The sequence below is a fragment of the Mauremys mutica genome, chromosome 13, assembly GCF_020497125.1.
Source record: "Mauremys mutica isolate MM-2020 ecotype Southern chromosome 13, ASM2049712v1, whole genome shotgun sequence".
Classification (NCBI taxonomy): Eukaryota; Metazoa; Chordata; order Testudines; family Geoemydidae; genus Mauremys; species Mauremys mutica.
The window spans coordinates 5848299-5870600 of NC_059084.1; the positions used below are offsets into that span (position 1 = coordinate 5848299).

The 22302-nt window shown below is 43.8% G+C and overlaps 1 protein-coding gene across 10 annotated transcripts in view; it reads left to right on the top strand.

Annotated features, from left to right (window-relative positions):
- The window catches only part of KCNQ2 (potassium voltage-gated channel subfamily Q member 2), a 124425-nt gene that overhangs the window by 78852 nt on the left and 23271 nt on the right, over positions 1-22302 (top strand). For 3 of the 10 annotated variants that reach the window (XM_044985323.1, XM_044985319.1, XM_044985320.1), the window contains 5 exons: positions 1705-1773; positions 3875-3904; positions 17654-17877; positions 18732-18840; positions 21272-21403. In XM_044985323.1, the coding sequence (XP_044841258.1) occupies positions 1705-1773; positions 3875-3904; positions 17654-17877; positions 18732-18840; positions 21272-21403 (564 nt within the window). Of the gene's footprint in view, positions 1-1704; positions 1774-3683; positions 3732-3874; positions 3905-9442; positions 9497-17653; positions 17878-18731; positions 18841-21271; positions 21404-22302 lie in introns of all 10 variants that reach the window. The other 7 variants (XM_044985316.1, XM_044985317.1, XM_044985314.1 and 4 more) reach the window with 6 other exon arrangements.

Sequence of the window (22302 nt, forward strand, 5' to 3'; positions counted from 1 at the left end):
CTCCTCTACATGCTGCGAGTGGTACATTTGTAAGGAACCCAGACAGCTGCCATGTAGGAGGTGCTGTATATGTTGAGAAGGGGGCAGCAGTCCAGAGTGGGTGACTCTCCTTTGAAAGTATAAATTCCTTGCTGTGCTGCCTTTGAATGCCAAGAGCTGCTAAGGGTCTGGCTAGCTAGGGCTTGTCTACACTACCACCTAAGCCAAGGTAACCACGTCGTTCAGGGGTGTGATGCGCTGCTGCCAACAGAGCTTCCGCCTCTCATTGAGGTGGAGTAATTGTGTCGACAGGAGAGCGCTCACCCAGCGACATAGGGCGTCTTCACCAGACGCGCTTTGTCAGCGCAGCTGCACCAGTGTAGCGTGATAGTGAAGACAAGCTCTTACACCCATTCCAGGCTTAGCTAGCTAGGATCTGGGCCCATTTATTTCAGACAAGAGTATAAATATTTTGAGACTTGTCACAGGCAGGACAGAGGGTTATCTGTGCTGATTTCTTGACCTCCAGGAAGACATGCTGGAAGGAGCAGTTTCAGATATTGACAAGGACACACCAGGGTTGTGCAAATAAAGTCTCAATAAGCATCTGGATTAATCCCATCAGTCCCTGACCCTGAACACAGAGTCCCTGAGCAGATGCTTGAGTGGATGCTGCTCTTTCCAGCCAAGTGTGTCTTTTACGGAGACGAATCCCGTCTCCCGACATTTCCAGTCTGCTTCTCTCACAGTTGAGAACTCGACTGTGAATATCAACGTAAAACATTTATAGAGCCATCCTCAGATCCCCACAGGTTTCATGAACTCACAGTAGCACTCTTTCTGCCCGTTACATAAACGTCTCTCCGACGCTTCTGCCACCTGACATAAGTGTGGGCAGCACTGTTAATACCTGCCATGCCATTGCAACTCAGTGGGTTTTATGTTGTTAGAAAGATAAAGCCAGAGAGGCAGAATTTTTCATGAACCAATGGATGATCAGGGTGGTAGGGTCAGTCTCTTGTTCGGTAAGTTTCAGATCACAGGTGAGGAGGAAACCTCAGTTCTACTCTAAGATACAAGGCGTATCATACATTTCTTTTGTCTTCACCGGGACTGGACACATGAAGTATGAATCAAACATTCAACCAAATTCAAAGCTGGACCGAGCATTTGTTTAAAGTTTTCAAAACCGCTGCCAGTTTCCTTGGATACTCGCAGCCTCTGGGAGCCTGTCTCCCCTCACATTGTAAGGTTCTGCCTCTTCCTCCAGGATACCCCCAATTTCTGGAGTTCTGCCCCCTGGCAACAGGACCACACAACACTGTACTTTGAGTTCTGCCAGCCGTAGTCTCTGGGGCCTGCATGGAACCTCTAACAAAGTAGGACCAACTGCTAAACAACATGCTATAAACACCTGCCTTGCCAAACGTAACAGTACTGTATAGGAACACTGGCCACTGCTCAACTTCGGAGAGTTTAGAGATACAAGAACGCCGACAAAATTTCTCTCTCTTTCTCTCACTCTCCTGCACCTACCTTTGGGCACTTTGAAAAGTGCCCTTAGAGGTCCAATCCCCGTTCGTTCTCCCCAAGCCGCCCAGTGTTTGCAACCCCCGACACGAAGCTCAGGTTGGTTGAAAGTAGGTGGGTGGGGAAGTTCCCGCGACAGGAAGTTGTGATGTTGTCTCTGCCTGAACGTCACCGTTTCTCATTTTCTCACTTTAGACTCATCCCGCCTCTGAACCAGTTGGAACTCCTCAGGAACCTGAAGAGCAAATCGGGACTGACTTTCAGGTTAGCAACAGAGCTGGGAGAGCTCAGAAAACACCCAGCTGGCAATCCAATTTCCTTCCTTCCTTCCTTCCTTCCTTCCTTGGTGTGTGCACAGCCCTGGAGAATTCTGTGTACCTGGATGCTGCCATATAACGGGTTACATGGTGCCTCGGCTCCCATCCCTCTCCCCAGGTGATGCTTGTAAATTCCTTTGCTAGACCCTTTCCTACATCATCTTCTATTAAACATTGTCTGGGTGTTCAGCTGACAACAGAAAGAAATATGTCACGAGGTAAAGCCTGGCGTTGATTCCTGTAGTTGATGTAGGTAAGAGATACAGGGCCTGATTCGCCTCTCACATACACCAGGATAACTCCACTGACTTGGGTGTAGTTACACCCAATTTTCACTGGTGTGAGAGGAGTGCCAAGCCCAGCCTGGAGTCAGAGTCCTTACTTAGCATGCTGCTCTTTCTGCAGCCCAATAAATCCCTCACCTCTGCTGCTCCCTCAGAACCAGGAAGGTTGAATTAGTAACCCAGAAATGGAAGGGACGTTCACTGGGGTCTGTCTTCCCCCAGCCACAAAGCTTGGACGCTATTTGCGGATTTATTTTTCTTTCCTTAACTAGCCAGGTGAAAAACACTAGCCAATGGATATTAATCAATGTAAATCAGAAGCATCCAACTCATTTTTGATAGGCCCTCTATGATAAATTAGAAATGACCACACCTGGAAGTACTGTCCCACTGCAATTTATATCTTCAGAGTGAGTTTTGGGGGGGTCCCCTTGTAATTTTTTTTTAAACAAGGCTCCCTACCCCAGTGGACTGTGATCCCCTACAGAGGAGGGGTCCCTGGAAGGTACAATACTGCACTTACTAAGAGTGGTTCCTTCTTTGGCTACCTGGCCAGACTGAGCAAAGTGGTGAAGGGGGTTGGGGCTTTTCAAGACCTCTGGAGTTCTCTCATGTTTCAGAAAATTTGCTAAAGCATCAGGAGCTTAACATGCCTGATTAAAGGACTTTACAATTTGTATATTTAATCCTATGATTGGGCATGGCTCCTGGCTTGCTTGTAAATGGCATCTGTGTTATGCTCCCCCTGGCCTTGTATCATGGCTGCTCTCCTTCTGCTCAGAGGAATTTAGATGGGACTCTCTTCAGAGCTCATCAGTACCACTTTTTAACTACCTAAAATGGTCACTGCTGAGTAGAGCCAGGCCCAGGAGATCTGCATTTGTATTTCCACTAGCGTTTTAGGAAATCTGTCCCTGGATTTGCAGCAGAACTTCCCCAGAGCAATCTGGTGTTCTGGCTCTTTGTTGAGTGAGGCAAAATGGTGTTAGAGCTAGGTCCCTGATAGGCCAGGTTTCTTAAGTTTAAGAGAGAGAGAGAGCCTGCCTTCCCTGTCACAGCTTCACCCAGAACTGGTCCTTGAAAGAAGCAGCCAATTCTTTTTATCTTACTTGCTGAGCCCTGATTGGCTTCTGTCTGCTCCTAGCCCTTCTAGCTGCAGGAGGACCAAGTCTCATTGGTTCCACCGTCAGCTGACCCTGGGAGATCTCTGTAGATAATTCCTGGAGGTCCAAAGTCACTTTTTGTCATTTCCAAAAGGACCACTTTGTAGAGAGGGGTGTGCAAAGGTTGGGCGGGGCCTCTGGTAGGGGGCAGCAAATGCCGGCTACACCCCATCACAGTCAGTTCTATGCCCAAGAGCTGAAAGAAAAGTTTATGAAAGGTCTGTGAAAGTCCTGGGGAGTTGTTCAGAAACAAACTCGGGGGGCCAAATTTTCAAAGGAGCGTGACCATTCGCTGTCCCGCATTGCTCATGCGAGTGGTGTAACCGCGGGGCTCCATAGGAATCTGTGTGCACAAAGAGGTGGGTTTTGTGACTTTTTGACCCTATACGTCTCGTGTGTCTCCTCCCAAGGTGGTGTGAGTCTGCGGCTATGTTCTCTCCAGTCCGGAAGCCCCAGGAGTAAGTGCTCCATGCCCTCCCTTCTATCCACCTCACTTAGTTGTACTGTTTGGTACTGTCCTTGCGTTATGTTTTAACAGTGAATGCAGCAGCATCCTTCCTACCTGACACCACTGATAATGTACTATTGCTTCTGTTTAAAGGAAAGAGCAGCAGCCTGAGCCATCACCCAGGTCTGTATCACTGCCATCATGCCATTCCCATGCTTTACATGTACGTGAGAGTGCGCGCACTATGTATGCCTGTAACCAACAAGGAGCTGAGCGCCATTAAAACCAGCATAGTGGGTTGTACGTGCTTGTTCTGTGCTGTGGAACATGTCTCTGTGTGTCATACATATATGTAATGCTGGGCCTTAAATCAGATTTTCCTTCTTCGCAGTATACCGTGACTATATTTTGTAGCTATGTGTATGGATAGTGTTTAAGGGGGTTGTGCTGGCAGCAGATGAAGTTTGAGGTGTGTCAAATTTGCCCTCAGAAATGTATTGTCACAGGCTGATGTCTTCTGAGTTTTTGGCAAATGAGTGTCCAGGATACATGGGAAAAGGGGACTGTTTTATGCCTCTCTTTCCTCCGCCTGTTTCCAGAATCCAGGAGCTGAAATAACAATGTAGACCCAATTTTAACACTTTATGTTCTGTTCCCTTGCCACTGCATGTCCCATGACTGAAGCCCACGCCTGGCTCTGCCTTTCTTTCAGCCCCTGTACCAAAAACCAGAGCATGTTCAGCCAGACACCCTCAGAACTCTCCCAGGCCATGGAGTTAGGAGAAATGGAGCATTGCCTACGTCCACTGGCCCTCCATGCCATGCAATCGCTTTGTACCTCAACAGCTCCAAATACTTCCCAGCACTCCCGTTAGCCATTCTTGCCAGAACCTGTTGTATGCAATAACTGATTATATTCTATGGACTCAATCCCATAGTTCAGAGGTTGGCAGCCTCTGGCATGCGGCTCGCTAGGAAAAGCACCCTGGCAGGCCGGGCCAGTTTGTTTACCTGCTGCATCGTCAGGTTTGGCTGATCACATCTCCCATTGGCCGTGGTTCGCGGCCAGTGGGAGCCGCGATCGGTCGAACCTGCCGATGCGGCAGATAAACAAACTGGCCCGGCCCACCAGGGTGCTTGCCCTGGCAAGCCACGTGCCAGAGGTTGCCGACCCCTGCCATAGTCTTTACTCATTGACTTCAGGTGGAGTTTTGCATGAATAAGGAAAGCTTCAAGATTTGGCCCAATATAATTAAAGAGCACAGGCATAATATTTGATACCTGTTTCTAACCATCACTGCAAGATACAGAGGATGCCATTAGCATGATTGGCAGCAGGTACTGGAACGGAGGAATCACCTAAAGTAGGGTACGCCTCATTGGATCCCAGATCTCTCTGCCCTAGAGCTCGCTGAATAATGTATGCGACCGATGTTTTTGCATGCTAGCGGTCAACTAGAGCTGCTGGAAAGTTTTAGCATAAACAGATTTTCCAGTGAAAAACGGGCGAGGGGGAAATGCTGATGACAATTTTTGAGACAAATGTTCCTCATTTTCCATCCAGCTCAACCTAGTTAATTGCATTTCAGTATCCTACCACTTCTACTTGGCAGTAATTTCAGGTTGAGTTTCAAACCGAATGTTTTTAACCTTTCACCCCACCCAACTTAGTTTATGACCTATATATGTTAAGAAGGAAATACTGTTGGATCTAAACACTTCTTGCAGATCACTAACATTTTAAATATAACAAGACAGTTGTTAGACACCCAGAACTGTCTAAGGATGGTATTCCTGTATCTGCCGCACCTTTCAATCTAAGGGCTAGAAACAAGTTAACTTTTCCCTGGCACAAAATCCAGTAAAGGATATTTAAGTAGATAAGGTGCCAGCTAAGAGGATTAAGTGCCCAGCTTTACTGTTATTTCCACTTTATCTCCTTCCTGTCACTCATCTGAGCTTTTCTGTGCATGTAGGATCTCCAAAGTGCTCCATCCACAAGCTGCCAACTAAATCTAATCACCAACATCACGTTTTCACAATTCAGACCTTATTTCCTCCTGCTTTGAGGCCTAACCTTGTGCAGTGAGAAGGAATGTAACCTCCCGTCCTCCATTCCACTTCAAATATCATCAGCAAGGAAAACAACGCAGGAGTGCTTTCCTGGAAGAGACCAAGCGTGAAATCTTGGCCCCAGTGCCAATGAGTCCAGTGGAGCCAGGATGTCATCCCAAGAATCTGGCTAATCTGGTCTCCTGTCTCTGCTAGTGGCATATGTTGTATGCTTCAGAGGAAAAATTAAAATCCCCAGACTGCACCTAGTTGGGCCATGCAGAAGAATCTCTACTTGGTCTCAGCCAAGATTCTGTTCAGACCCTGAAGTCTGAGGATTGATAGCCCTTTGTGATTTTATATTAGCCTGTGTAACTGTAACTGCAGATGCTATTCTCAATCAGAGAAGCATTTTTCTTTTAACCTCACTAACATCCTGCAGCAGTAAGCTCCACAGGTTAATACACGTGTTAAAATAATATTTGTTAGTGGTTTTAATTTTTTCTCTTTTAATTGTATTCAGCACCCTTTTGTTCCTATGTTAGGGGAGAAGGTAAATCGGAATTGCATAACTGGCCTTTTCTTTCCTATTCATTATTTTCTATAACTTCCTCACCTGTCTCCTTTCCAAACTAAGTTTTCTTAGTCCTTATAATATTCCCCTCATGCTTCTAATCATTGTTGTTGCCTTTCTAGGACAGTGGCTGCAGGGTGTGCTGGTGACTTTTATAATAGCATTAAAATATTTTCCATGTCGTTCTCAATAGCCTCCTTAGCGCAGCCAAACCTTCCCCCCCAATATTTTGCTAGAGCAATAATCCTCCCTTCCAACCCCATTACTCTGACGCTGCTGCAGAACTGATGAAGGCACTTGACAAAGATCAGCACATCTTCCCGCGTGAGGGCTGAAATTGTCAGCACTCTGAGTGCCCATAAAGAAACTCTTTCCACTCAGATAGACGTCAGGACCCTTTCGGAACAGACCCCAGTACCCTTACATTGAGTAGCACCGGAAGGTCTCATAGAAGCCAGTGTCTACTCTGCAGGACCACGCCCCTAATTTCATATGCAGTGCACTTACGCTCACAGGGATTCAATTATTAATGTATTTATTATTTGTATTATGATATAAGGGCTCCAATCATGCATCAGGGCCCTACTATGCTAAGGTCTGTCCTGAACTGACAGTCATGGCCCCTTTACACATAATGCAGTTACACTATTTGGGGTTATCCTATTACTGTCTAGCACTCTAATATCTTTTTTTTAATTACCAAGGGAGGTAGTTTATTTTGCCTTGGATTTGAATTAGGCATCGCAGCTTGGAGATGGGTTTTGTCTTTGCCATTTCTCTGTTTTGTTTTACACTCAAACTTGTCTGCATTCATCCCGTGACCAAGCACTGTGAAGTTGTTTGCTGCTCCGCTATTAAGAAACATAAGCTCATTTCTCTGTGACCTGCAGTGCAGGTTGTGATGGGCACAAACCATGTTGGTATTTGGCTACATTTTTTTTTTAACTCCTCATACAGTCTGCTCTGTCGCAAAGTGCTTTGGGTGCTGTCTGTCCATCTGCATCGCAATTGGCTTATGCCAGGGGTGGGGGAGCAGCGCTCGTCACGTCCTGATGGCTGACCTCCACAGGGTAGCTAGCTATGATCACTCCCTCTAAAAGCGCACACGTCTCTTGTGTCTCACTCAGTGTAGAGATGGAAGTCTGGCCAGCCGGCTACCCTGTCTGATAGCCTCAGGGGAAGCCGAAGGGACGTGGTGTGACTTTCTTGCTACTCCTACTAAGCAAGGCTTACCATTCAGAGAGGGTAATGGGATGTGATTATTCACGTACTAATCAGGCTGGAAATTCAGTGTGGCAAGTTGTCTCTGCTTATTTTGTCTTCTGACCAAAGTATTAAGGGGCACATGTATGGCTTAGCTAGGGTTGTGGAGATTTCTATGTGAAATATATGTCAGATGTTCTTTAAAAATGATTTGTTGAACATCTATAGGCATCTGTGATGAGATTTATGCCCTTCCTTTTGTATTTTTCAGGACAGGATCAGGCAAACTGAAAAAAAAGTCAGAGTGCAAAGAAACAGAATTCTAGGGAATTGTAGAGTTAGAAGAAGCAGATTACATGCTCCAGCATGAGTTAGGGTCACCTGAGATTGTATAAATAACCCTAGCAACCAGTTTAAAAGGTCTCCATCAAGCTGTAGATTGTGGTTGCCCATCCCACTTCCATTGAAATCAGAGAGAGTTTTACCATTAACTTGAATGTGTGCAGGATTGGGTCCCTCTGCAATATATTTATTTAAAAAAAATATATGTGTGTATATTTCTATATATAATATTAGACTGATATTGTTATTAAAACTGGTGTCAGATATTCATGCTGTGACTGTGTGTAATCTGGGAATAATCAGTGGCCATAATGGGGGCTGATTATTTGAAAAGATGGGACTGCTACTTTCTTTAGAGACTGAAAAGGAGATTAAGAACCCAAGTAACCAGTGTGTCTCTCCGAATCTGTGCATGCTGAATATTCTCTGTCTATGATGTTATCTACAGAGCCCAGCGGTATGGCTATGCAGGCAGCTAACCTGTCACTTGGGCTCTATGTGGGTGCAGGGTCTGTCTGCACTGAACTTGTTGCAGAGGCCTTCCAAGTCCTAAAGAAAGAGAGGGTGGATTCCATTTGAACTTGCCCTGGCTGCTACAGAGCAGAAAGAATTTTGCAAATTCCTTCTGTTACCAAACACGAGCTCCTCAGGCTGCCAAGTTCAAATTTAAGAAAACGGGGGGAAATTTAAATATATTTGCAAAGTTGTCTAGTAATGCTTGAGCACAGCTGTCAGTGGGCTACCTCGTAACCTTTTTGCAAAGAGAAGGCAGCTCCATGTCAAGGGAACCCTATCTTGGTGAATGGCTAACAATATGCAAGTCCCTGAGCACAGAAAAGAGCGTGATTCGGGTCAGATTCATGGGAACTTTATTGATTCATTAACAAGTCCAAAACTGCCTTCCTCCCACACACACTTTTTTTGGTCCAGATTTGCAAGTGATACGAAAAATGGATTTTGTGAATTTTGAAATTCCAATTCCTTAGCCTGGGGGGATTTGCCACATTCCACTGATGTGGGTTTTTAACACCTAATTTCACATAGCACTGTGGCAAGCAGAGAAGGAGCAATTCATTAATCACTAAATACTCGGAAGAAGAGAAATAAACCCCTTGAATGGCTTTGCAGGAAAGTTTTTATCCTAGGACATTAACGTGGACTCCACATGCTTGGGGAACTGAAAAATCAGCGATTAAATTTATTTACAAGAAATTAAGGAGGGACTACTTTTTTTCCAAGCAGGTGGTAGGCTCTATCTGCCAGACTCATTTTTTTAGTAAAGTCAACAGTTGGTGAAGTAATGCAACCAACTGAGTGCAGAAGGGGTCATTCCTAATAGCGGGTCATTCCTAATTTACTACAGAACAATTCCTTTCATTACTCTCACTGCAACAAATAAAACCCTTTTTTAATTAAATGGTCAGATATTAATATCCCATCACAAACTCAGCCATCAAAACAGCCTGTCTTTTAAACCTAGAAACGATCATCAAAGTTTCCTGTTTGGCATTTGCTTCCGGGTCTAATCTTTACTCTCCCCTCATTTCCAGTAAAAGCAAACCATGCAGAGAGTCACTATGTGGATGCTGCTCAGGAAACTCTAGGTACCACGGGAAATGCGTCGCACGGAACTAATCTAAAGCTGCACGGCTCATTCTCTCTCTACCCTGCTACCACCCGTTCTGATCACTTCCCTGCTTAATAGAGGTACTAGATGAGTAAAACAAATGGAAGAGCCTCCCCATGTCCTTCTCTGAAATCAAAGGCTTTCTCGTTTTCCAAAAATGCGGCGCACAAGAATCAACAGAAGCTGGGGAAATGTGTAATGCTGACACTGGATATGGGCTAGCAAGCCAGAGACTGGTAGCAATGAAGGAGGCCAAGAACTGAGCTTAAAATAATGCTGGAAAATAGAACATTAAAAAAAACCATTCATCATCTCTCTACCCCACCCTAAGCTACAGGGAACCCTTCCACAGTTAATTGTATATTATAAAGCAATACAAATTTAGTAACAGAAAAATCACCAGCTCTCCACCTCCACTAAACATTGTTCCTTTGGCTCTCTGAATCCCTGTGAATGGGCCTTTCCTAATCGTGTGGCATTTGGAAGCATGGCTTGCCTATCTAGCACCTCTACTACGCAGCTAGAGAAGGACTAATCTTCAACCTGTTATAATCGACATAGGAGATATATTGTCTCTCCTATTGTGGGCATAAAGGTGACAGCTTGACTGCTAACCATCTTCAAAGACTTCTCCCAAACTTGTGTTCCTTGACACACTTGTCTGAGGATCCTAAAGAATTTCCAGTGTCCTTTTTCTTTTCTTGACATATAAATATGTCCATTATTCGCCTGTTCACATTAGATTCAATTTTCCCCTTCCCCAACACTATATTTATAGGCAGCCAACAAGTGCCTTGTGGTTGAACAACTAATCCCCAGCATTTGCATGCTTTGAATAGTGACAGTGAATTCCCATGTATTTCTTGCAATGACTGCAGGATCACAAGCACAGGGGCAGCAGGGAGCTGAGTGATGCAGCATGATTGTGACATGGGATTTATGCATGCTCTTTTTGGAATCCATTTTAATCCTCAAAATCACAAGTCCTTGTGTCTTTGTTAGAAAGCAGCTACAGTAGAGTTTTAAAGAAATCTCTCTGGTTTTCTCAATGAATTATTCCACCCTGTATATTTTTTTCCTTTATTGCTATTGTTTTTATATGTATATATATATATACCTGCCATGAATGGATAGCTTCTAGTTTATCTGAGAATATTTTTATATACCAAAAGCTCAGAATCAGAGGTAAATCCCATGTCTGAATGGGTGACAAAGGGGAAGGTTCACAGAAACCAATTCTCCATAGTGAGATACTTCTGTAGCTAAATGAATAGCCAGAATCTTCATATGGTCTTCCACTGTATGTTCTGGCCGTTCTATGGCTCCCCTGGAGTTTATATTAGGATTGTCTGATTTAAATATCATTGGCGCATGGTCAGTTACATAGGGATTACTTAAATAGCTCACAAAAAGTCTGCTTCAAATTAGAGATATTATTAATATATTTCTTCATTCTGAACATTTAAATTTTATCTTATCTTCAATGTTCCCATCTACCAGTGCAGACTTTTCTATCCTTGGAGGTGTGTGCGTCTAGCTCCTCCTTTGTGAGCACTGATGGTGTCAGTTGTTTAATTTTAGGGCTCTTTTTGGCACATATTAATAATATTAATAACACTTCTTTCTTGCCTGTCATTGCACAATACCGCCTCCTGGAAAACTGGAAACTCTGATCATCACTTGTTTGTCTTCTGACATTGGTGTCAGTGGCCAAGTGAATTTGTATGATTTCCTAGGGATGGATACTTTCTTATATGCAAAGGCAGTGTAAATCGCTGTTCACCCTCCTTTCTTCCTGCTCGGCTTTTTCTTTTATTTCCCTCTTCTTGACTTCTGCTGGAGGAGGAAAGGAACCAATTCATTAGCTAAGGATCCTTCCAAATCTATACAAGATCTCAAGAGGGAGTCTCTAAGAATTGGGGATGTAGAGCCATAAAGGAATCTTGGTCTTTGGTTTAGCTAGATCTCTTTTATTATTTGCATCAACCACTGATGCCATATTTTGTTTTGTAGAAGGGAAAGACATGTTTGGAGTCTACCCTGACAGAGTGGAGCAAGAAAGATATTCTTACCAATCATAGGAGGAAATGATGTGTGGACTGATAATGGACAAGGGGTGTTTGCAGAAGAATGGGGTAGCATGGGGGGATGCCTGAAATGGAATGTAGTTTAGGTGATTCTGGTTGAATAAAGAATAGGCAAGATTTGCTGATGTGCTCTGCAGGCTTAGCACTGTTCCAGCAATGCAAAACAGGCACAAACCTGGCTTAATTGGCGAAGAGCAGAGGGTGTCAGGACTTTCTAGAAGATTCTCACTCATGCAATAGTGCATTCTAGAATGTTCTCCCATAATACTAGTTCTAACTGCCGAAAAAAACACGGGGGACAAAAGCTGTGTGCTAGAAACAGCCGAGGCGGAGAACAGCGGAAAAAGTCAGCAGTATTTTAAAAATACCTAACCACAGGGTTAAATAGGTTTCCTGATTCACTATAAGAGCCAGATGCATTTCTAAAGTGTTTCTTTTCTGGCTTCCCTGCTCCGTCTGGTCTCAAGGGTGTAGGTAGCATTGTAGTGACTCTCAGTGGGATTTTAGCTCCTAAGTGCCTAAATCCCTTTTGAAAATGAGATCTAGGCTCCTAAATCAGTGAGGCCTTCTGGCACTGAGCACAGCAATGCCTAAATACCTTCAAATATTTAGGCCTCAGGCACCAATGCAGCTCGAGCATTTTCAGTTATTTCAAACTCAGCGCTGTAGGTATGAAGATAGTCCCCCCAGTACGAGCATTGCTGCCCACTCAGGTTATAGCAGGGGAAAGGGTGATTTCCCACCACATTCTAAATGGAATTTTTACTCTGTGAGCCCTGCTTTCTCCTCTGTTCCCTGGACTATATTCACCCCTGCTCTAACTCTGTGGAAGCCAGTGAAGATACACCAGGCATGATTTTTTGTCCTCTTTTGAATTCTAAGCCAGCCAGGGCAAGCATTGTGTACCCACATTTTCTTTCCTTGATCTTTTCAGCAGTTGGCTTCTACCCATTATTCACACCAGAAACCTGGTGGTCAACAATGGCTATTATTTCAGTCTCAGCAGTTCTGCGTACCTTTAACAAACTGGTCTGACAGGCCATGAACTCGGCACAAACTGTGGATTGAACAACAGCCCCATTTCCAACAGGACATAATCTTCCTCTCTCTCTCTCTCTGTCCCTCTGTCTCCTGGATATACTTTTCAGTAGAACAAATATTATTGCCAGCTTGGTTCTTATATAAATGACTATTTAGTCCAGGATGGTATTGGAGAGACGAGGTGGGTGAGCTGTGTTTTTTTGGACCAACTTCTGTGTCTCTCTCACCAAACAGAAGTTGGTCCAATAAAAGATATCACCTCACCCATCTTGTCTTGCTAATATCCTGGGACCAACATGGCTGCAATACCACTGCCTACTGGATGGTATTGATCAGTCTGGTTAGTATTTTGCTATATGCAGGCAAAAGGAGAAAATGAAGCAGCTGGACGAGTGTAATTTCAAATACATGACAAAAAACAGTAGGTCGTCATTTTTATTGATCCAAAATTACGGTGAATGCAGGAAGTCCTCAAGGAGTAAGGGAATGCAAAACCGGAACATCAGGAGATTGCTAAGGCTATGAAACAAACCCATAAAACCCAGGAGATTTCCAACAAGAACTTAAACCATCAATATCCATAAACACATTGTGTGTCAACCAACTGTTCCGTGTTGTGTATATACACAGAGGGTTAGTTCTTAACCACTTTCTGGTGAATGTTGTAACCATCACATGCCAATCCAAAGCCCGCCCAACTCAGTGGGAGTCTTTCCATTAACTTCACTGGAATTTGGATTGGACCCCTAAGCGTGCTAGTCAAGAATGGACTTTCATTTATCGGAGTAGATGATTGCTAGGAATCTGCCTTAGAAAGTAAAAGCACATTTCGGTAGCAGAGAAAAGGTAAATTATACGTTTCCACTCTTCACTGGATTCAGGTTAAACGCTGAGCAAATTCTCATTTAAGTCTGTGCAGTAACGCTGTAGGGTTCTTTTTTTAATCATAATAATAAAAAATGGGTTTTAAACAAATATTAACCAAGAGTAGCTACCTCATTCTGATACAGGAACCAACCAGACCATCTGATTCTATGATTATTTCCCATAGATTTTAGTACAGGTTACAAAACCTTGTGATTCGCTTTATCCTCCCTTCCCCTTAGAACAGGCAGAACGAATGTCCCATTCTCCCTCAGTTCATGCAAGTGTCACAGTTACAAGCCTCCTTTCTTGCAGTTGTGTGTGTCGGGATAACCATTCCCTTCCCCCTTCCACTCAGCGCACGTACTGTACTACCGAATAATGTCCATCTACCATCTGCGTGGTTGGCATCTAAGTATCACTTCTCTGATGCACTGCACCTCACCTTGCATGATGTTCTGCTTGGATGAGGACATGATCTTAGATTAGCTGAAAGCATTTGCTTTTCTTTTGCATTCTTCCCTCCCCAGCTCCGGCCGCCTCTCAACTGCATTTTCCACTGCAGGGCCTGTGTCTGCATGCAGATTCTAGTCAGCTTTTACATTGAAAAAATTGCATGGCAGAAGGAAAACCGTAATGGATTACCAATGTTGTCTTTATTGTTAATGTTTGTTGTTTGTTTAACACAAAGGAATGTTGGAGGCATTCCAAATGTCGAGAGTTTGAGTACTCAGGGATCAGACCTGAATGGATTTTAAATGTTCCTCAGATTCATAAGTGATATTTTTAATGAGTAAAATATTGCACCTTGTGATGTCCTAATATGAAATTCCTCTCTCTCATGTTCTGTAGGAAATTCAGTGCTTTTTGATTTGCCATCCTTAGTTCATGGAATCTTTTGCAACATATTTACTTGGGAAATGGGATTGGGGCAACCAGAAGAAGGGCCTAGTTTTATTCAGTGATGGATAATTAAGTCCCAGGCAGACTGCGAAGAGCTACAAAAGGATCTCACAAAACAGGGTGACTGGGCAACAAAATGGCAGATGAAATTCCATGTTGATAAATGCAAAGTACTGCACATTGGAAAACATAATCCCAACTATACATATAAAATGATGGGGTCTAAATTAGCTGTTACCACACAAGAAAGAGATCTTGGAATCATTGTGGATAGTTCTCTGAAAACATCCACTCAATGTGCAGCGGCAGTCAAAAAATCGAACAGAATGTTGGGCATCATTAAGAAAGGGATAGAAATAAGACAGAAGATATCATATTGCCTCTATATAAACCCATGATATGCCCTCATCTTGAATACTGCATGCAGATGTGGTAGCCCCATCTCAAAAAGGATATATTGGAATTGGAAAAGGTTCAGAAAAGGGCAACAAAAATGATTAGGGGTCTGGAACAGCTTCCGTATGAGGAGAGATTAATAAGACTGGGACTTTTCAGCTTGGAAAAGAGACGACTAAGGGGAGATATGATAGAGGTCTATAAAATCATGATTGGTGGGGAGAAAGTAAATAAGGAAATGTCATTTACTTCTTCTCATAATACAAGAACTAGGGGTCACCAAATGAAATTAACAGGCAGCAGGTTTAAAACAAACAAAGTATTTTTGCACACAATGCACAGTCCCCCTGTGAAACTTCTTGCCAGAGGATGTTGTGAAGGCTAAGACTAAAACAGGGTTCAAAAAAGAATTAGATAAGTTCATGGAGGATAGGTCCATCAATGCCTATTAGCCAGGATGGGCTGGGATGGTGTCCGTAGCCTCTGTTTGCCGGAAGCTGGGAATGGGCGACGGGATGGATCACTTGATGATTCCCTGTTCTGTTCATTTCCTCTGAGGCACCTGGCATTGGCCACTGTTGTAAGATAGGATATGGGCTAGATGGACCTTTGATCTGACCCAGTCTGGTTGTTCTTATGGATAAACAATCTTTATATGCCGAGCATGCACAATTCTCAAGAAGAACAGTTCGGGCATGCAGCACCTCTCAGGATGAAGCACTAAGAGATAGGGTTGAATTCTGGATTTTTGCTTTTGGCAGACTTTGTCAGATAAAATATTTAAACAGACCTTGCAGAATAAAGAAATTTGAACGGTACATGCAACACAAATGAGCCTTACAAATGAATAGGCTACAAGAACACCCTTTCTTTAGAACAGGGGTAGGCAACCTATGGCAGGTGTGCCAAAGGCAGCATGCGAGCTGATTTTCAGTGGCACTCTTACTGCCCGGGTCCTGGCCATTGGTCCGGGGGGCTCTGGATTTTAATTTCATTTTAAATGAAGCTTTTTAAAGATTTAAAAAACCTTATTTACTTTACAAACAACAATAGTTTAGTTATATATTACAGACTTATAGAAAGAGATCTTCTAAAAACGTTAAAATGTATTACTGGCACGTGAAACCTTAAATTAGAGCAAATAAATGAAGACTCGGCACAGCACTTCTGAAAGGTTGCCGACCCCTGGTTTAGAATCAGATTAAAAAAGTAGCCTCACCTGTGCCTCTAATTTAGGGCACCTGTGTTTTGCTCTTAGCATGAGAGTTCTAGTTAAGCATTTGAATCAGTCTGTACAATGAAGTTTCACAATATAAAGCAACTATGTAAAAATAGCACACCGGATCTGCTCCCTGCGTGTCTGGTTCCTTCACTGACAAAACCAAATGCTCACTCCTGGCAGTACAGCGCAGCCGATAAAGCTGTCTCACATATCCACAGCTATATTGTAACTGCAGAATTTGTATTATTAACGATGAAATAAGAAGCAGCTTATTTCTTAGATCTGAGGTGGCGGCACTGACAGCTAGAAAAAATAAATCTTTGCTACTTTAACTAAGCAAGTTTGACCTAGAAGTCATTGAGATTGGATAAGTTCCCACAATACCCTTCTCTCTGATTCACTTTCCTAATCATAATCAGCTACTTGATTCAGTCAGTTCATGTGCACCTCTGCTGTTGAATTTGTAAGATGTTCCAATGCGGAATGTTAACCGTTATTGTGGTAGAAACAACTTGGAAATTAGGTCTGAACTTTACTCAGGCTTGAATTTACATTCATATAAAATATTGGATAAATAAGGAAGTGCTTTGTAGTCGTTATCTATTCTCAATAAGTATCTTCTGTTAATAATCAGTTGGAATTTGGCAAATATTAGGTCTATGCAAAACTAAAAATATTTTCAGTTTTGTTCCTGGGAATGTTGCAATTATCAATTTTTGCTCCTTTCATAAAGTTTCACAAAATCATTTTTTGCAAGTTTCATGTGAAAATTCATCATCTTCATTTGAAATTTCAGAATTCAGAAATTTGAAAATAGAGAGGTTTGGTTCCACAAGAAGACTGTTTATCAATGGGAATCAGGATGGTTTTCAAGCAAAAAACAGAATATTGTGCAATAAAATTGGATCATTTTAAAGAAATTGCAATTAAATGCAAACATGTCAGATTTTGAAGTGTTCCAATTTTGCTGCAAATATTTGAGCAGCCCTAGTAAATATGCAAGTGCTTTTTAACCTCAAATCCTTATTAGGATTTTAATTCACAACTGTGTAGTTAACATTCATTACATGTACAGAAAAATATTTTGATTTTAACCTGAGGATAGAAAAGGGGTTGAGAACTTTTTCAGTCTGTAGAAAAGATGGCGTGAGTGGAAGGGGAAAAGAAACAGGTGACTGGCCTGAAAAGGCATAAATAGCTTTTTAACTTAGCTTTGAAACATTTTTGGTAAACTTTTGTTAATATTTTCTTATTGAAAAAGGATTTTTGAGGGAAACTGTGGAAAAAAGCATCATAACTCATGATAGGAACCAATAAATCATGTAAGGAATCGTCAACATCATTGTTTCATGCCATTTTGTTCAGCAAGCCCTCTAATAATAGGAGGGGTTTCTGTTTTAACTTCCATTATTTTTTACCAATTAACGATCCCTCGCATTTCATTCACGATGATGGAAACCATTCTGAAGTGCTCTAAAAAAATAAAACCTGGACACATCTCACTGCTGCTTTGTAATGCCGTGGGTTTCTAAGGACTGAAAGGGAAGGGATGTGCGGCTTCCAGAGTGACTCCCCCTGCTGTCTCCTTTTTGTCTTTGTTTCAATTTGTTTCCATGAATAGTCAGAAGGTCAGCCTGAAAGACCGTGTCTTCTCCAGTCCCCGAGGTTCTGGAACTAAAGGGAAAAGCTCTCCACAGGCTCAGAGCCTCCGGAGATCCCCCAGCGCTGATCAGAGCATTGACGATAGCCCAAGCAAAGTGCCCAAAAGCTGGAGCTTTGGAGACCGGAGCCGAGCCCGGCAAGCGTTCCGGATCAAGGGAGCTGCGTCTCGACAGAACTCTGAAGGTGAGAGCTTCTGAGGGCAGCCATTTTGCCTTGTCACCATGGACTGCCATCCTCTTGGTTTCCTCCCAAGCTAAGTGGAGTCAGGCTGGGTCAGCGCTTGGATGGAAGATCTGCATGGTGCTGCCACAACAGGAATTTTGCTGGCAGGTGTGAATCCAGCAGATAGTCAATCAGAATATCTCCATTACTTGGTACAGCATAAGGCATTGTGCTTCACATAGGAGATATTGGGGTTTTGATCCTTGAATTATTTACCTTCTGATTTAGATATTTAAGCTTCTCAGAATAATTTGATCAAGAGTTGTCTTTGGATATTCCGTGCATCTCTCTTTGTCTCCAGCCGTCTATGTGCCCACCATGAAAGGGATCAGATACTGATTACCCAGTAGCAGAGGAAGTTGGAGAATCTATGCCCAGTGATTCTTACCCTATACCCAGTGATTCTTACTCTTACTTGAAGATTTTGATAATAGGCAGTTCATTTAAACAGGATCCTTACTGGCCCAGCCGGTTTGGAGGAGATGAAGGGGATTTGAACCATCTAGACTTACTGAACTGTTTCGTTCTCTCCCTTATTAGCACGTCATAAGGTATTGTTTTATCCACATGAAGATGCTGGGGTGGGAGAGGAAAGAAGAGAGCTTCATTCACTTAAAGACAGATAGGGACTGAAACTGGTGGTATCAGATGTCAGCTTAGCCTAGCTCAGAGGGAGAGAAAGCTTTTGTTAAGATGCAAAGGTAACATGCCATTTATGTGCTCACTTCGGGAGTCTGACGCTCCCATTCCTCCTGCTGCAACCACACTCTAATTAGCTGTGGATTCTTTTTTTTCTTTCTTTCTTTTAAACCCAGAAGCAAGCCTCCCTGGAGAAGACATTCCCGATGATAACAAAAGCTGCAACTGCGAGTTTGTGACGGAAGATTTAACGCCAGGACTTAAAGTCGGCATCAGGGCAGTGTGGTAAGAAAGGAAAAGGAGGAGGGGGAGGAAGGAGGATGGAGAGACCTCCCGACAGGGTGAAATGTTAAAGGAAAATAAATAATAAGGATATCTGTAAACCAAGCAGCATTGAATAATGCACAAATCCCATTGCTGCTGGCTGGATCCACCCCAGGTGCTCTGTTTTCCTTTGTATAAAGCTAAGCGGGGAAAACAGTTTTTGCTTGGAGGAGGAGTAAAGGGAGAAATGGGAAAACACCCTAGCAGTGTTAAATCCAAATCATATCACTCGCTTCGTGGTTAAATGCTGACATTTACAAAACCAGATGGAGAGAGGACACACAAGGCTGACGGACTGACGGGCGCTGGGGCTATGATGTCCTTTTTAGCTGCCAGAAGTAAGGACACAAAATGCTTATCTAAATCCCCACTTCTTCCCCACTCACATTGGTGAGTCCAGCTGGACAACCCCTCTCTATAAGCCACACACTTTGGATTTGGATCCTAGGCAGAACGTCCCCAAAATCTGGCAGCTTCTAGCACTGATATTCCTCCTCCTTCCAAAGCTGGAGGATTCAGATACAGCTCTGGACCCAGAGCCAAACTTATTGTTTGGGGCCTGGGTGCTAGAACCAGTGTTCATCTCCACTCCTCTCCTGTGTTGTTCAGTCAAGATGTCTGTCCGGTGACCTAAGCCCTAGCAAACAGAATTGCCACCTAGAGGATCCAGGTCTTATTCTTAGACCCGGCCTCCTCCTGTTGGAAGGACGGTGGGGGTAGCTTTAGAACAGCGCCTTGAGGGCGCCTCAAGAGTGGCAAGGTCCAAGAAGTGAAAACATTGGGATTCACCCACCATGTTGCAAATGAGCCGTTGTAACAAATCCATAGGTGCACGTATCTAGACATAAGAGTCATCATCTACAATGCACACGTGCAGATCTGGGGAGGGGACACAGGCCCCTGGGCTTCAAAACATGGGCTTCTCTGACTCACCCTAAATGATAATCTCTATTAGCTATAGTAATAGCAATATTAAGATTTATAGCCTCTAGTCATCTGGCACCTAGAGATCACTGGGGTATGCAGGCACACTCACACAGGATCACCCAGTATAATACATGCCTTCCAGCTCAGGAAGTTTTTTCTGAGCCACTGGGAATCACTGGAGCTCATGTCCTAACCCTTTATCACTATATCATGTCATTACAGGAGGCGTCCATCAGAGGCTGAGGAAAGCAATCCTGGTCAGGAGGGGATAGCCATTCCCTTCCTTTCCCAGAGGCCCCTGCCACTCCCACCCCACACAGGCCCAGGTTGCTCCATTACTTTCAGCCATTTACTGATAGAAACCTAGTAGCTGTCTTTCCCATTCCTCTCCATTGTCTTAAAGGAGGAGCCATTTTCCCTAAGAATTTTCTGGGAGGGGTTGAAAAAATCAGTCTCTCCTCAGAAAATGGCTAAAGGTAAGCGGAGAAAGAGAAGCACAGGGCTTGTTGTTAGGAGAGGAAAGTTCTGTGGCTAAGGGGTGGCTTTTTATTCTTCTTTGGCTCATATCTGAGATCCAGACAGTATTCAGATAGTGGGAACCCCCACCTAATGTGCACCATCCAAATACCAAGGGCTTTGCCCTTCTGTACTGCTTGGATTATGAGTGGGCCCTTTGCTGTGTTGGGGAGTTGTGCTTCAATCCTCAGTGAGGCAGGGATTTATAGATGCCGCTTCCCCCCCTCACTAAATGCATTGCTGCCCAGCATGAGGATCGAAGAATAAGCAGGAAAAAATATACAGCCACCAGAGAATATTGTCCAATTATTAACTTTTTTTGGGGCCGGATCTGTGCTTCCTGCTGGCATCAGCATGAAAGGCACAAGGAGGATATTAAAGCAAGCACAGAGCCTCAAGAAAATGCTGGTCCTTCCCCCATCCTAGATACCTTAACCCACAGATAGCAATTACACCTTTGAGGCATTGGGGCTTGCCATTTGCACACCTCTGGGTTGGGAGGGTTGACTGCTACTATGGGGCTTCTGCCAGGGGGAGCAGCTTTAAATTGCTGTGGCCACCTGAGAGAGGCACTGAATCAGCACCGTCTCTATGTGCCCCGATTAAACCCTACCCCTGGTCAGCTGGGTTGGTCCAATCTGCCCCCAATGTCCCCAGTGGGGCAAGCTGGGGGTTGTGGATGCTGTGCATTATTGAGCCTCCTCCTCTACCTGGAAGACTTTCCACCAAGCTGGCTAGTGAGACCAGCAGCCCCAGAAGCGTACGGAGCCCTACGTCTTGAGCTTTGATTCTCTCTGCTTTCTCTAAAGTAGCCTCAGACGGTGTTAGCTTTTCAAATGTCTTGTTCCGCTGACTCCCAAGTAGCTCTCTGCAGCATTGGCATGCCTATCACTCTACAGTACACGGCTCCAGCATGGGGAATCTATTTTTTCCTGTCTCTCTCCCCTAGCATCATGAAATTTCTTGTTTCCAAACGGAAGTTCAAGGAGAGCCTTCGGCCTTACGATGTGATGGATGTCATCGAGCAGTATTCAGCCGGTCACTTGGACATGCTCTCCCGGATTAAAAATCTCCAGTCCAGGCAAGAGACTCCACTGTTTGTTGTGATAAACCCCCAGTGGTGGATGATAGGAGTGAGAGGGTTACGATAAAGTCCTTTCTTTAAACAGCCATATCCTATTTTTCTTTCTAAGAAAAAGCCTAATGGAAAACAATGGATTTCTGAATAACTTCTGGTTATTCTGGGTGGCCACAAGGGGTGAATTTTTGGCACAGAGTGCCGGGTGGGCAGATGAGTTTTACAGTGCCCATTATTTCTAGTGTCCAGTCTAGGGGAGGGAGCTGTGCATTCTGGGTAAGGGTGCTAGACAGGCTCCAGGAGCAGCCTCAGGCTCTGTTATGAAACAGAAGCAAACCCTGTTCCATCTCCTTGTGCCAATAAACCTGTGTTACCTCCCATAGCATGGCACCACCAGAGAATCCTTACTGAAGTATCCTGCCCTCCCCGCCATCCCACTCCACACACACAAGGTGGTTGTTCACATTTCAGCCTCCCACAGAGAGTATGTTAAGAACTTCCCTCACTGTGGTCAAAGAGCAGACCAGGGTGTACATAAATCTTTCAGAAGCATTTTGGAACATATGTCTCAGTGCTTTGTTGTTGGATACTTATGATTTGACATCACCATTTGGGGGGCTGTGTGGCATATCGGGTGTCCTTTCCAGCAGTGAAATAAAATAAAGGCACTACCTTGAAAGTACAATTTTTGGCCCTCTTGTTAAGAATAAAGGAGCTATTAGAAAAATGGCCCCAGTATGAGGCTCTTGTAATAATTTTACATCTTTTGCTCTGGTAAGTGGGAGGAGTCTGACCTCTGTTTGGATTGGGTGGGAATGGGGGAAGAATGTCTTAAAATTATGGGAGTTTAACATATCAGCCCAGATGGATAGCCTCAGTGAAACAGGAACTAAACTGCATCC